Source organism: Somniosus microcephalus, chromosome 19 (assembly GCF_052327205.1).
Source record: "Somniosus microcephalus isolate GS21.2 chromosome 19, FLI_Smic_1.0, whole genome shotgun sequence".
In the NCBI taxonomy this organism is placed as follows: Eukaryota; Metazoa; Chordata; class Chondrichthyes; order Squaliformes; family Somniosidae; genus Somniosus; species Somniosus microcephalus.
In genome coordinates, this window is record NC_141005.1 from 60,626,236 (window position 1) to 60,641,052 (window position 14,817).

At 47.0% G+C, this 14,817-nt stretch overlaps 1 protein-coding gene across 1 annotated transcript in view; it reads left to right on the plus strand.

Moving 5' to 3' along the window:
• Nucleotides 1–14,817, plus strand: part of LOC147104512 (solute carrier family 2, facilitated glucose transporter member 11-like) — a 100,671-nt gene that overhangs the window by 74,890 nt on the left and 10,964 nt on the right. The window contains exons 7-8 of the mRNA XM_085962187.1: nucleotides 12,892–13,040; nucleotides 14,284–14,471. Of these exons, the coding sequence (XP_085818313.1) occupies nucleotides 12,892–13,040; nucleotides 14,284–14,471 (337 nt within the window). The remainder of the gene's footprint in view (nucleotides 1–12,891; nucleotides 13,041–14,283; nucleotides 14,472–14,817) is intronic.

Genomic DNA, 14,817 nt, shown 5'->3' on the forward strand with positions numbered 1-14,817 from the left:
TACTTCGCAGCCTCGTGCAGCCAGATAAGCCAGGAACTAAAACATATAAGGAACTAGTGGAAATTCTTGGAGCACATTTTTCACCAAAACCTCTGGTTATTGCTGAGAGATTTAGATTTCACAAACGGAATCAAGAGGAGGGGGAATCAGTGACGATGTTTATTGCTGCTTTAAAAAGGTTGTCGGAACACTGCCAGTTCAAGGAGGTGCTGAATGACACCATTAGAGACAGACTTGTGTGTGGTCTGCAAAATGCAGCGCCACAGAAGCGCCTTCTTACGGAGGACAACCTTACTCTTGAAAAGGCCATTGAAGTTAGTGTCTCCATGGAGATGGCAGAAAAGGAGGCTCACCAGTTGAGTTCAACAGGGAGAGTTCACAAGGTGTCGTCTGAGCCTAAAGGTGCGCGGAACGGCACATGTTACCGTTGTGGGAAAACGGGCCATCACGCTAATGACTGCTGGTGTACGGAGCTGGAATGCCGAAATTGTGGCAAAAAGGGTCACATTGAACGCGCCTGTAGAGGTAAAAAAAGAACAGACAGAGCTGGGAAGCATGGAAGCAAAATGTCTGTATTTGGACAAGAGAGGAAAAAGAGTGTTAATTCAGTGCAGTATGATGGAACAAGCAAAACAGAGGGGAGCGACACCTCTGAGGAGGAAGAGGTGCACATACTGACGGTTGCAGGTGGTTCAAATGGCTACTGGGTGTCACCACTGGTGGAGGGACAATCAGTGCGGATGGAGGTGGACACAGGCGCGGCTGTGTCCCTTGTTTCAGACACTGTCTACAACAAAATGTTAAAGCATCTTAACCTTCAGCCAACAAACATTGTGCTAAAGACGTATACCGGCGAACCTGTGGCCATGAGAGGCGTCATTGAGGTGACAGTTAAATTGAATGGACAGACTGCAAAACTGCCACTATATGTGGTAAAGGGAAATTACCCATCGCTACTGGGACGTGCGTGGCTAGAGAAAATCACGCTGGACTGGCCTGCAGTCCGCATGATGTCAAAAGGGGAGTCAGGTCTGACTGCAGTGTTAAACAAACATGCAAAACTCTTCAATGGGGAACTTGGGAGCATGAAAAAGATCAGCGTGAGACTGGACATTAAACCTGACAGCAAGCCGAAGTTTCACAAAGCCCGACCTGTACCCTATGCAATTAGGCCAAAAGTTGAGGCTAACTTGGAGGCCTTAGTCGAGAATGGAGTCCTGGAGCCTGTGAGCGTGAGCAAATGGGCCACACCCATTTTTCCTGTCCTGAAAAAGGATGGATCTGTTCGAATCTGCAGGGATTTTAAAGTGACTATTAACCCGGTGCTGTCTGTGGAACAGTACCTTCTTCCCCTCATTGATGATCTTTTTACGGGCCTGGCTGGAGGGCAAAAGTTCAGCAAAATAGACTTATGCCAGGCTTATCTACAAATGCATGTCGATGACAAATCAAAGGAGCTGCTGACAATTGTGACACACAAGGGGCTATACAGGTACTGCCGCCTTCCGTTTGGAATTACGTCGGCCCCTGCTCTATTCCAAAGGGCAATGGATCAGATTTTGAGTGGACTGCCAGGAGTCCAGTGCTACCTGGACGACATCCTTGTCACTGGGACAAATGAGGAGGATCATCTTCTGAACTTGGATGCGACACTACAATGACTGAAAGAGTACGGACTCAGAGTTCGTAAAGACAAATGTGAATTCTTTCAGTCTTCAGTTGAGTACCTGGGGCATGTGATTGACGCTACTGGCCTGCATAAGGCGCCGCCAAAGGTCAAGGCGATCGTGGAGGCCCCAGCACCCCAGAATGTGAGCCAGTTACGTTCATTTCTGGGGCTACTTAACTATTATGGGAAGTTTATTCCAGACTTAGCAACTGATGTAACGGCTTCAGCAATGTTGCTATGTCAAGGCAAAACATGGAAATGGACTGAACTGTGCAACGAAGCTTTCGCCCAAGCAAAGAAAGCATTGCTGAATTCGGAGGTCCTGACACACTTCGACCCAAAGCTACCCGTGCAGCTAGCATGTGATGCATCACCATATGGTGTGGGAGCAGTCATATCCCACATCATGCCTTCGGGTGAAGAGAAACCTATCGCCTTCGCATCACGCACCTTGAACAAGGCCGAGAGTAACTATGCGCAGATCGAGCGCGAGGCCTTGGGAATCGTTTTTGGAATTCGAAAATTTCATCAGTACCTGTTTGGGAGAAGGTTCACACTCCTGACAGACCACCGTCCATTGACTTCAATCTTCGGGCCCCACACCGGAATTCCGTCTCTCGCTGCAAGCAGGATGCAAAGGTGGGCTTTACTGTTGTCAGGACACACATACGACATCAAATATCGCAAATCAGACTTGCACGGCAACGCAGACGGTCTCTCGAGGCTACCCTTGCCTGTTACTCCCCCAGAGCCTCGTCAGATAGACATCTTCTACTTTAGACAAGTGGAGGGAGCACCTGTCACTGCGGTTCAGGTGCGAAGGTACACCTGCAACGATCCAGTCCTGTCTGAGGTAATGGACGATGTCATTCGAGGGAGAGCGATAGGAGATTCTCCTAGTTTGAAAGCTTACGTTTCAAAAAGAAATGAGCTCTCCGTCCAGGCAGGTTGTCTTCTTTGGGGACGCCGTGTCATCATTCCGCCACCTCTGAGGGAACCTATACTGCAACAACTTCATACAGGCCACAGTGGGATGGTTCGGATGAAGGAAATGGCAAGAAGCTACTTCTGGTGGCCAGGCCTCGATGGGAATATTGAGGAGAAAGCCAAAACATGTTCCCCATGTCAAAGGGTCCGGAATGTTCCACAGCTGGCAACCCTACACCCCTGGGATTGGCCTGCAGAAGTGTGGCAGTGAGTACATGTGGACTTCGCCGGTCCTTTCGAAGGGAAGATGTTTATGGTGGTTGTGGACGCTCGTAGCAAGTGGCCGGAGGTCGCTGTGATGAGGTCTACCACGGCAGAGAAAACAATTGAGAAACTTAGTGAGATGTTCAGCCGTTATGGCTCACCAGAACAACTCGTAAGTGACAACGGTCCACAATTTGTATCACAGGAGTTTGCAACCTTCCTGCATGTGAATTGTGTCCAACACATCAGGTCTGCGCCCTATCATCCCTCTACTAACGGCCAGGCAGAAAGGTTTGTGCAAACTTTGAAGCACGCCTTGAAGGCATCGCAAGGTCAGGGCTCAATCCGCCAACATCTGAACAGCTTCCTGTTGTCCTACAGGAACGAGCCACATGCCACAACCAAAACTTCCCCCGCTTCACTCATGATGAAGAGGCAGTTGCGGACAAGTTTTGACTTACTCAAACCTCCAAGGGCAGAACAGGTTGTCCATTGTCAACAACAAGCTCAAGTTGAAAAGAGAGAGAAAAGAGCCAAGGAGAGACGGTTTCATCCGGGAGAGCACGTCCTAGCTCGAAACTACAACACTGGACCGAAATGGGTTCCTGCTATGGTGATCGCGCAGACGGGCCCTGTGTCTTACACGGTTGAGACTGCTGAGGACGTCGTCTGGAGAAGACACACAGATCAACTGTTGCTAGGAGCAGAGACAGCCACAGAGGCTGCAGTGGCTGGTTGGCCTGAACTGTTTCTGGATGATACCGCAAACCAGCATCCTTTGCCACAGTGCTCTTCTCCAACACAGGAAGTCAAAGAGACTGTTCCACCTGTGCAAACTCCTGACTTTCAACTGACACAGGCACCTTCTCCATCCAGGCCTGTGTCAATGCCTACTGCTGTGGAAGCCAGCGATGACCGCTGGTATCCTGTCAGAGAGCGGCGGCCTCCAAGGCGCTTGGATCTGTAGACTTAGTGACTTACCCACAAGACTGGGGCAGAATAAACCCCAGGGTAAAGTCAGGGTTTGAGGCAGTCTACCTCTACCCTAGGTTCGTTGAGTGCATTGAAAGTAACTTACCTGTTGAGGAATAATGTGGACCTTCCATTTAAGAGGGGAGGAAATGTTATGTATTGTGTGTTCTATTGTGTGTTCTCCTCCCACCTGTGGTGGCACTGTCACAGGAGATAAATGGTTGGGTGTTCTCTGTTAAGTTTTAGCTCTCTTCGGAACTTTCCAGAACTTCCTTTCCTTCCAATAAAGCACTTCATGTTTCAATCTCTGAGTTCGGAGTCCTAAATTGTGTCTAGGTAGTAAGGTACCGACACAACACCAACCTTACCTTGGACTCGCTCATGATAAACATGTTTCACTGCAATGAAAGCACTGTCGCCCATTAATAGGGAATCTTCTCAGATGTTACATTCATAATATTGCACAACATTTTTCCTCCATTACAAATACTTACAGCAGTAAGCCCATGTCCCTGGCCTCCACAGGTGAATGCTGACAGGTCACAACACAATTCTAGCTCAGTGTTTCATTACCTGGAGACAGATCTTTGCAGATGTCCTTCAGACAATGTACGGTTACAGCGGCCTGTATGAATTTGTGAAATGGAGCAATCCCGACTGCATGCCATATTAATATGTAAATGAAGACCAGACCCATAGGGAAAGACAGGGCTGCTCGGGGGTGCTGATTTGCAGGAAGTCTTCGACAGCTGGACTTCTGATTAAACGGCCCAGCGAGGACTCGCCTCATACTTTGTCTGAATTTAAGAGGAAAACTCCAATGGGTGAAGAAAAACAGGTCCAGGACAAAGAAGTGATCTGTTATATAAAAAAATACTTTGATTCCACAAAACTGGAAACGTTCTCATGGTAGGTAGAAAAATATTTGGATTGTAAATGTCATGAAAGCTAAACAATATTGTATACATAATTGGTAAGTTTAAAGGACACAAGAATATTTCCCATCGACACTTGGATGCAGCAACATTATTTTAAAGTACTATAGTGTAAATTAATGCAACTTTAAACTTCAAATGTGGCTGTAGAACAAAATCTGTGAGGTAGATACATGATAGTATTATGGAAATTAACTTTTAGTTACACTATACACTGCCTTGGTACATTTACAGATGACTCACATCAGCTTTCAGAGGAATCCTAAATGGAGGTCGCCACTGGGTCACCCTCAGATTGGACTGGTATATTAGCCACAGCTCCACTGGGTGGGGCCCAGATATTATCCTCAGTATAGCTTTAGCTGACTCTATGGAGGGCTGAATGGTGGGTTTGGAAGAGTCTCACAAGTCACATTAATCAGAGAGATGATTGCTGCAGCAAACAAACCCCATGACATTGCAACAAAGGACTATCCTGAAGCACGGGTGGAAAAGAACTTGGATGTCATTATTGTCCTTTTACTAAAAGCATCCAGTCCCTGTGTGAATCTACTGTCGACAGTGTTAACCATGTGCTGGGTGCAAATCAAGACAAATGATTCTAATCTTGACGAAGCCACACTTGGAATATGGGAAAAGATTTGCTCTGTGTGCTAGATGTAGTGAAGATGGAGACATGTTCTTCAGACAGCGAGGAAATCTTCTCCCCTGGGTACAGTTTGGAACACCCTATCTTCAAAAGGATGAAGATACATTGGAGAGGCTTCAGAGAAGAGTGACAAGAGTTATTCTGGACTTAGGGCCTTGAGTTATGAGGAGAGATTCATAAAATTGAACATTTTCAATGGAGAAAAGAAGATTCAGGGGAGACATGTTGCAGCTTTTCATTATTTACATACAGATGGTTAATCATAAATCTGTACTCATACTTGTAGGTTATAGGACCAGGGCTTGTGACAGACTGTCCATACAGTCTGGCATTCTTCAAGAAGGAGGTGATAGGGAGGAGCAGGTATGTTCCAAGTTCATGCTTTCTCCTCAGATCTGCTGAGTAGGCAACATACTCACGGGGTTAGTTTAACAGTTTTGCAGCTTATCACATTCAAAGAGAATTGTGAAATGGAGAAGTGCGCTACATACTTAGAAATGTAGCCCGTGCTCTCGTTACCGATGGAGAACAGAATCTACATCATAAACCTGAAGAGCACCTTGCGTCAGAGCATCACATGTCACCATTCACACCTACTTTGAATGCCGGCCCATATTCAAATATCTCGTGGTTTGGAGATAATGAGGAACATAAGGGGTCACTTGGCTTTACTCTGACTCAGTGGCGATGAGGGGCAGAAAAGTGGTGAAAAGAAGAACTTGCATTTATATAGCACCTTTCATGACCTCAGGATGTCCCAAAGTCCTTCACAGCCAATGAGGTGCTTTTGAAGTGTAGTCACTGTTGTAATGTGGGAAACACGGCAGCCAATTTTCGCACAGTAAGCTCCCACAAACATCAATGAGCTAATGACCAGATAATCTGTTTTTGTGATGCTGATTGCGGGATAAGTATTTGCCAGGACACTGGGGAGAACCCCCTTGCTCTCCTTCAAAATAGTGCCATGGCATCTTTTACGCCCGCCTGAGGGAGCCGACATGGCCTCAGGTCTCATCTGAAAGATGGCACCTCCGACAGATCGAGTCCCTGGAGTGGGACTTGAATCCACAAACCTATGACTCGGGAGCGAGAGTGCTACTCACCGACTGAGCCACGGCTGACACCTTCCACGAGCAGCCAGGCGGGTGAGGGTCAGGCTCGCTGTGTGACCTGATGAAGTTCCTTAGGTTGCAACTGCTTACCAACATCTGCATCCCAACAATAGCTTACTAAGCACGTGCACTACACTGAGACGCCCCTTACTGACCTCCAGGATGGATGATCCGTTGAATGCACAGCAGTCTGCTATAGATGAGGGAGCAGCATTTATTGCAATGGCAGTGGTCACCGCAGTAACACGAGACACTGGGGTATAAATTTATCTCGGGCAGCAGTGCAAAGGGGGCAATAGTGAACCTGCGGTCCGTTTTACACTCTGCCCGAATGAGCACAGAGGGATTCCAGAATCTCATTGAGATCCACTGCCATTTAAATCAACAGAGGGAAAATCAGGCACTGCTGGCCCAGGATTTCCTAGCCTGCAATCCCTTTGAACGCCATTCCACACTGAGAGTGCCTGACTGCAGAATCAGCCCTTGTATTTTAGACACGTAGCACTTTGACGCCGCAGACACCCAACTCTTCTGTCCCATCATCTAGAGGGGCAGCTGGCTCAAGATCAGGCGTGTCAATCTTGTGCAGAAGCCCACGACTGTCCTGATGAGGACAGTAAGAAATCACATTGAACAAATACAATACACGTACTTCGGGATCTCATGCACTTAGGCGCTGCATCCAAAGAAATTGTAAATAAAAATAGTTCCAACTACATGTTACATTGTGCCTTCACTTTGTTAAGCATAAAGTGAAGTCTCAGCTATCTAAGTTCAACATCTGCAGCTCTTAGCAGAACAAGAAAAAGCAGCACAAAATGGCTGCAAAACTGTGCCAACTGCTCACCTGTAAGATCTATTGCCTTTTAGTAGACCCCACTGTAATAACCAGGCTGCGACACCCGTCCACATCTCATTCCTTGCCTGCAGTGCCTGGTCTCCTGATTTTGGCTCTACTGCATCTTTTGCCTCCTGCTCCTTCATGCCTTCCTGCTATCCCTCACTGAAGTCCATTCAGACCTCTGTCCATTGCAATGTTCTGCGACATGCAACTCACTCTAACGATTTTGGGCACCTTCCGTGGGGAATGTGGAACGGACCCCCTGGGGTGTTCCAAGCACCTGAAGTGTTGCTTCAGCACCCCAGATATTTGCCCCAAAGGCAATCCTACCAGACCACTGCAGTCAAATTGTTTAGAAGGCAGCCATAAACAGTGCAACACCAGCAAAATCTTCTTCTGAGCAGTCAAAATTAATTTTCCAGAGTCAGAAAACAGGCCAAAAAACGGCAAGGTTAAACAGCAACCGGAAGTGATAAATCAGCAAACCTGTAAGTACTGCATGATCCCTTTAAACAGCGCTGGTGAAGGGTCCTTCCTGCCTGTTAGTGCCATGAGTTGCTGGGCAAGTTTACCATGTGGCGAGTCAAGCGCTGGGGCAGCCCAATATTGCAAAAGGGTCCTACAACAAGCATAGGACCCTTATTTACATGTTATTTATTCCTTTAAATAGTTCTGGTGAGTGCCCTGGCCCCGATCCATTGTGGCGGGCAGCGCACGTCTGGCTCCAAATGAGAGTGTGCTTCTTGCCCACCATATTGGACACTTATACACCTGTTTAGGATTCAATTTCCCTGACAGGTTTAGTGAGGGAAAGCAACAATGAGGGATTAAAGATGGAGGGATGAGTACGCTCATGACTTGCACTTTTTATCTCACTCCATCTGGAGGGTATCTCACACCAGACTGGAGGGTATCTCACACCAGACTGGAGGGTATCTCACACCAGACTAGAGGGTATCTCACACCAGACTGGAGGGTCCCTCACACCAGACTGGAGAGTATATAACTGCAGACTGGAGGGTATCTCACACCAGACTGGAGGGTATCTCACACCAGACTAGAGGGTATCTCAAACCAGGCTGGAGGGTATCTCACACCAGACTGGAGGGTATCTAACTCCAGACTGGAGAGTATCTAACTCCAGACTAGAGGGTATCTCACACCAGACTGGAGGGTATCTAACTCCAGGCTGGAGGGTATTTCACACCAGACTGGACGGTATCTAACTCCAGACTGGAGGGTCCCTCACACCAGACTGGAGGGTCCCTCACACCAGACTGGAGGGTCCCTCACACCAGACTGGAGGGTCCCTCACACCAGACTGGAGGGTATCTAACTCTGGACTGGAGGGTATCTCACCAGACTGGAGGGTATCTCACACCAGACTGGAGGGTATCTCACACCAGACTGGAGAGTATCTCACACCAGACTGGAGGGTATCTCACACCAGACTAGAGGGTATCTCACACCAGGCTGGAGGGTATCTAACACCAGACTGGAGGGTATCTCACACCAGACTGGAGGGTCCCTCACACCAGACTGGAGGGTATCTCAAACCAAACTGGAGGGTATCTAACTCCAGACTGGAGGGTATCTCACACCAGACTGGAGGGTATCTCACACCAGACTGGAGGGTATCTCACATCAGACTGGAGGGTATCTCACACCAGGATGGAGGGTATCTCACTCTTTGCTGGAGGGTATCTCAAACCAGACTGGAGGGTATCTAACTCCAGACTGGAGGGTATCTCACACCAGACTGGAGGGTATCTAACTCCAGACTGGAGGGTATCTAACTCCAGGCTGGAAGGTACCTCACTCCAGGCTGGAGGGTATCTAACTCCAGGCTGGAGGGTATCTCACACCAGACTGGGGGTATCTAACACCAGACTGGAGGGTATCTAACTCCAGACTGGAGGGTATCTAACACCAGACTGGAGGGTATCTCACTCTTGGCTGGAGGGTATCTAACACCAGACTGGAGGGTATCTAACTCCAGGCTGGGGTGTATCTAACTCCAGGCTGGGGGGTATCTAACACCAGACTGGAGGGTATCTCACACCAGACTGGAGGGTATCTAACACCAGACTGGAGGGTATCTCACACCAGACTGGCAGATATCTAACTCCAAACTGGAGGGTATCTAACATCAGACTGGAGGGTATTCGACTAAAAACAAGGGCATATAAGGTAGCCAAATCTAGTGGGAGGATAGAGGATTGGGAAAACTTTAAAAGACAACAAAAAATAACAAAAAGATTGATTAAGAAAGGGAAGATAGATTATGAAAGTAAATTAGCAAAAAATATAAAAACAGACAGTAAGAGTTTTTATAGTTATATAAAAAGAAAAAGGGTGGCTAAAGTAAATGTTGGTCCCTTAGAGGATGAGACCAGGAAATTAATGGTGGGAAATATGGAGATGGCAAAAACACTGAATGAATATTTTACATCAGTCATTACAGTAGAAGACTCTAAGAATATCCCAACACTGGACAAACAGGGGGCTAAAGGGGGGGAGGAGCTAAACACGATCAAAATCACTAAGGAAGTGGTACTCGGTAAAATAATGGGACTCAAGGCGGATAAATCACCTGGACCTGATGGCTTACATCCTAGGGTCTTGAGGGAAGTGGCGGTAGGGATTGTGGATGCATTGGTAATAATTTTCCAAAACTCCCTGGACTCGGCAATGGTCCCGGCAGACTGGAAAACTGCTAATGTAACACCCTTATTTAAAAAGGGCAGTAGACAGAAGGCTGGAAACTATAGACCGGTTAGCCTAACATCTGTGGTAGGTAAAATTTTGGAGTCCATTATTAAGGAGACAGTAACAGGACATTTGGATAATCATAATTTAATAGGACAAAGTCAGCATGGTTTTATGAAGGGGAAGCCATGTTTGACAAATTTGCTGGAGTTCTTTGAGGAAGTAACATATAGGGTGGATAAAGGGGAACCAGTGGACGTAGTGTATTTAGACTTCCAAAAGGCATTTGACAAGGTGCCACACAAAAGATTATTGCTTAAGATAAAAAATCACGGGATGGGGGTAATATTCTGGCATGGATAGAGGATTGGCTATCTAACAGAAGGCAGAGAGTTGGGATAAATGGTTCATTCTCAGACTGGCAATCAGTAACTAGTGGTGTTCCGCAGGGGTCAGTGCTGGGTCCCCAACTCTTTACAATCTATATTAACGATTTGGAGGAGGGGACCGAGTGTAACATATCAAAGTTTGCAGATGATACTAAGATGGGGGGGAAAGTAGTGAGTGAGGAGGACATAAAAAACCTTCAAGGGGACATCGACAGGCTAAGTAAATGGGCAGAGATTTGGCAGATGGAATACAATACTGGAAAGTGTGAGGTTATGCACTTTGGCAGGAAAAATCGTAGGGCAAGTTATTATCTTAATGGCAAGAAACTGGAAAGTACTGAAGTACAAAGGGATCTGGGGGTCCTGGTGCACGAAACTCAAAAGGTTAGTATGCAGGTGCAGCAAGTGATTAAGAAGGCCAATGGAATGTTGGCTTTCATTGCTAGGGGGATAGAATATAAAAATAGGGAGGTATTGCTTCAGTTGTACAAGGTATTGGTGAGACCGCACCTGGAATACTGCGTACAGTTTTGGTGTCCATACTTAAGAAAGGACATACTTGCTCTTGAGTCAGTACAAAGAAGGTTCACTCGGTTAATCCCGGGGATGAGGGGATGGACATATGAGGAGAGGTTGAGTAGATTGGGACTCTACTCATTGGAGTTCAGAAGAATGAGAGGCGATCTTATTGAAACATATAAGATTGTGAAGGGGTTGGATCGGGTGGATGCAGGGAAGATGTTCCCGATGAAGGGTGAAACTAGAACTAGGGGGCATAGTCTTAGAATAAGGGGCTGCTCTTTCAAAACTGAGATGAGGAGGAACTACTTCACTCAGAGGGTGGTAGGCCCATGGAATATGCTGCCCCAAAAAACTGTAGAAGCTACATCATTACATACATTTAAAACAGAAATAGACAGTTTCCTAGAAGTAAAGGGAATTAAGGGTTACGGGGAGCGGGCAGGAATTTGGACATGAGTCTAGGTTCGGATCGGTCATGGCCCTGTGGTTAGCGGAGTGGGCCCAGGGGCCGTGTAGCCTGATCCTGCTCCTATTTTGTGTGTCTAATTCTGTTAGATGCAGGAGATGGTTCTGTGATAGTGGATTGGCAGTTAGGATCAGATCAGCCATGATCTTATTGAATGGCGGAGCAGGCTCGAGGGGCCGATTGGCCTACTCCTGCTCCTATTTCTTATGTTCTTATGTTCTAACTCCAGGCTGGGGGGTATCTAACACCAGACTGGCGGATATCTAACTCCAGACTGGAGGGTATCTCACACCAGACTGGAGGGTATCTAACTCCAGGCTGGAGGGTATCTAACACCAGACTGGAGGGTAACTAACACCAGACTGGAGGGTATCTAACTCCAGACTGGAGGGTATCTCACACCAGACTGGAGGATATCTAACTCCAGACTGGAGGGTATCTCACACCAGACTGGAGGGTATCTAACTCCAGGCTGGAGGGTATCTAACACCAGACTGGAGGGTATCTAACACCAGACCGGAGGGTATCTAACTCCAGGCTGGAGGGTATCTAACACCAGACTGGAGGGTATCTAACACCAGACTGGAGGGTATCTAACACCAGGCTGGAGGGTATCTAACACCAGGCTGGAGGATATCTAACTCCAGACTGGAGGGTATCTCACACCAGACTGGAGGGTATCTAACTCCAGGCTGGAGGGTATCTAACACCAGACTGGAGGGTATCTAACACCAGGCTGGAGGATATCTAACACCAGGCTGGAGGGTATCTAACACCAGACTGGAAGGTATCTAACACCAGGCTGGAGGGTATCTAACATCAGACTGGAGGATATCTAACATCAGACTGGAGGATATCCAACACCAGGCTGGAGGGTATCTAACTCCAGACTGGTGAGTATCTAACTCCAGACTGGAGGGTACCTAACACCAGACTGGAGGGTATCTAACACCAGGCTGGAAGGTATCTAACTCCAGGCTGGGGGGTATCTAACTCCAGGCTGGGGGGTATCTAACTCCAGGCTGGGGGGTATCTAACTCCAGGCTGGGGGGTATCTAACTCCAGGCTGGAGGGTATCTAACACCAGACTGGAGGATATCTAACTCCAGGCTGGGGGGTATCTAACTCCAGACTGGAGGGTATCTAACACCAGACTGGAGGATATCTAACTCCAGGCTGGGGGGTATCTAACTCCAGGCTGGGGGGTATCTAACTCCAGGCTGGGGGGTGTCTAACTCCAGGCTGGGGGGTATCTAACTCCAGGCTGGGGGGTGTCTAACTCCAGGCTAGTTTGCAAATTTAATGTTCCATCCCAGCTGCAAGATTGTTTTGACTTGAACAAGCTGATCTTTTCTCGATATAAATGTACCTGAAAAACTTTTAGACTGACTTAATATATCTCAACTCTGTGTTATGTGCCCTTTTTGTTTCTCCAGAGAGATTTTAGGCAGTGAAAGTGTATGGCCTTTACTGATGGCCTTCAATGCCATACCTGCCTTTATACAGCTTGTTACCCTGCCCTGGTTTCCAGAGAGCCCCAGATACCTCCTGATCGACAAAGGAAACAGAGCTTTGTGCATGAATGGCAAGTGACAACAGTTTATCCCCTGGATGATGCTTTCAAGTTTAAGTCCATTTCTGTAGATGTAATGTGGACATAAAGAGCCAATTATTTGTGACACTCAACAGTACAGTTGAATCCAGACAACCATGGTACTAGTTGTCAAGAAAGGTTAAGTTATTGGTCCATTGCAATTCAGTGCTTCAAGCTGGTATGTGTTTATCGGCAGTGGGCAGTACTGGAAAGTGGAACACCTGAAATTTCAGCCATGGTCTGGTCTGCTGCCATGCATTGAGTATCCAATCATTTTTTGTAGAAGGTTTGCAGAGTGCCATGATTGATTACGTACTCAAGTCACAGTGTTTAGGGCCAACCTGTTTAAATAGTCATACAGTCCTCTTACATTGACAGAAGGAGTGGGCCACTGTGGCCTTCCATGAAGAACAGTAATGGGAGTAATTACTGACCATAGTCATTCTGCTCTTCATGGATGGTAGCAGTATACAGTAATAGGGCTCCGTTGTATTGGTCAATAATGCACTTGAACTGTATTGGGACTGTTGAGAAGGTTAGGTGCCTCATATTGGAACAAAACCCTTTGTTGTGAAACCCATGTCTAACGAGTCAAGGGTCCATTTAATAAGAAACTGCTGAGGAGCAACCATCTTTTCTGCCATTTTTCTTGCAAACGATGCTTTTCCCAGGGAAAATGGTGTTGTAATTTCAGTGTGAATTCTCCCTGTGCTGTGCAGAATATATTTGTGACTGAATCTTACAAATATGTTGATAAAAAAGTACCTCTATCAATTACTTGGTCCTTAAATGTAGACCTTAGAGGCTTTTAGCTCCAGTTTACTGACAGTAGCTGATGCTGCTTTTCGAGCTGGCCCAGACTCTCTGGGCAAACTCCGATAACAGAAGCTGAACTTGTTGTCAGTGTAGTGGGAAAGGGCTTGAAATAGAATAACTCCAACAATTCAGTCCTAATACATTCAAGAGACACAGAACTGGGCCTGCTAATCCAGTTGGCCATTTTGCGCAGGTTTATGAGGATCTTCAACTTATGAAGATCACATTAAGATTTTGCTGCGAGCACTTTTCGAGTAAGCCAAATCCATCTGTGATTGAAAGGACACCCCTGTCTCCTTTCATGGCCTCATTTGAAACACAAACAGTGCCTGAGAGCAGCAGACAAACACAATGCACCACTGAGTGCTTCCCTACACTAAACTTATATCTTCCTTGTTTCCATTTGTTTTACTCACAGCACTTCAAAGACTATGGGGCAAGCGTGATTTTAGTCAAGAGCTTGAGGAAATGCAGGCCGAACGGACTGCGATAAGAGGTGTAAGGGCAAGGAGTGTGTGGGAGCTGTGCAGGGACCCCTCTGTACGAAGCCAACTCATTATCAACATGATGGTGTCACTGTTTATACAGCTCAGTGGCATCAATGCTGTAAGTATTAAAAGACAACTGGTAAAGCCCAGGGAGTAGGACACAGATTGGTGCCCACACAACCCCCATATGTTGAGCTTCCATCCTCAGAAATGTTGTCAAGGGGAACACCAACCTTTCCATAGTCCGGGAGAAAAAGTCAGCCATCCCATAAGTGTCTGATGGCTTTAGAGCACACCCTAGTGGCTGGTTCAGGACTTACATAAAGGAAGTGACTGGGTGCAGTAGCATAGTGGTAATGTCACTGGACTAGTGAGCCCACTGACTCCCACAGCTACCTGGACTACACTTCCTCCCACACCGCCTCCAGTAAGGACTCTATTCCATTCTCTCAGTTTCTCCGTCT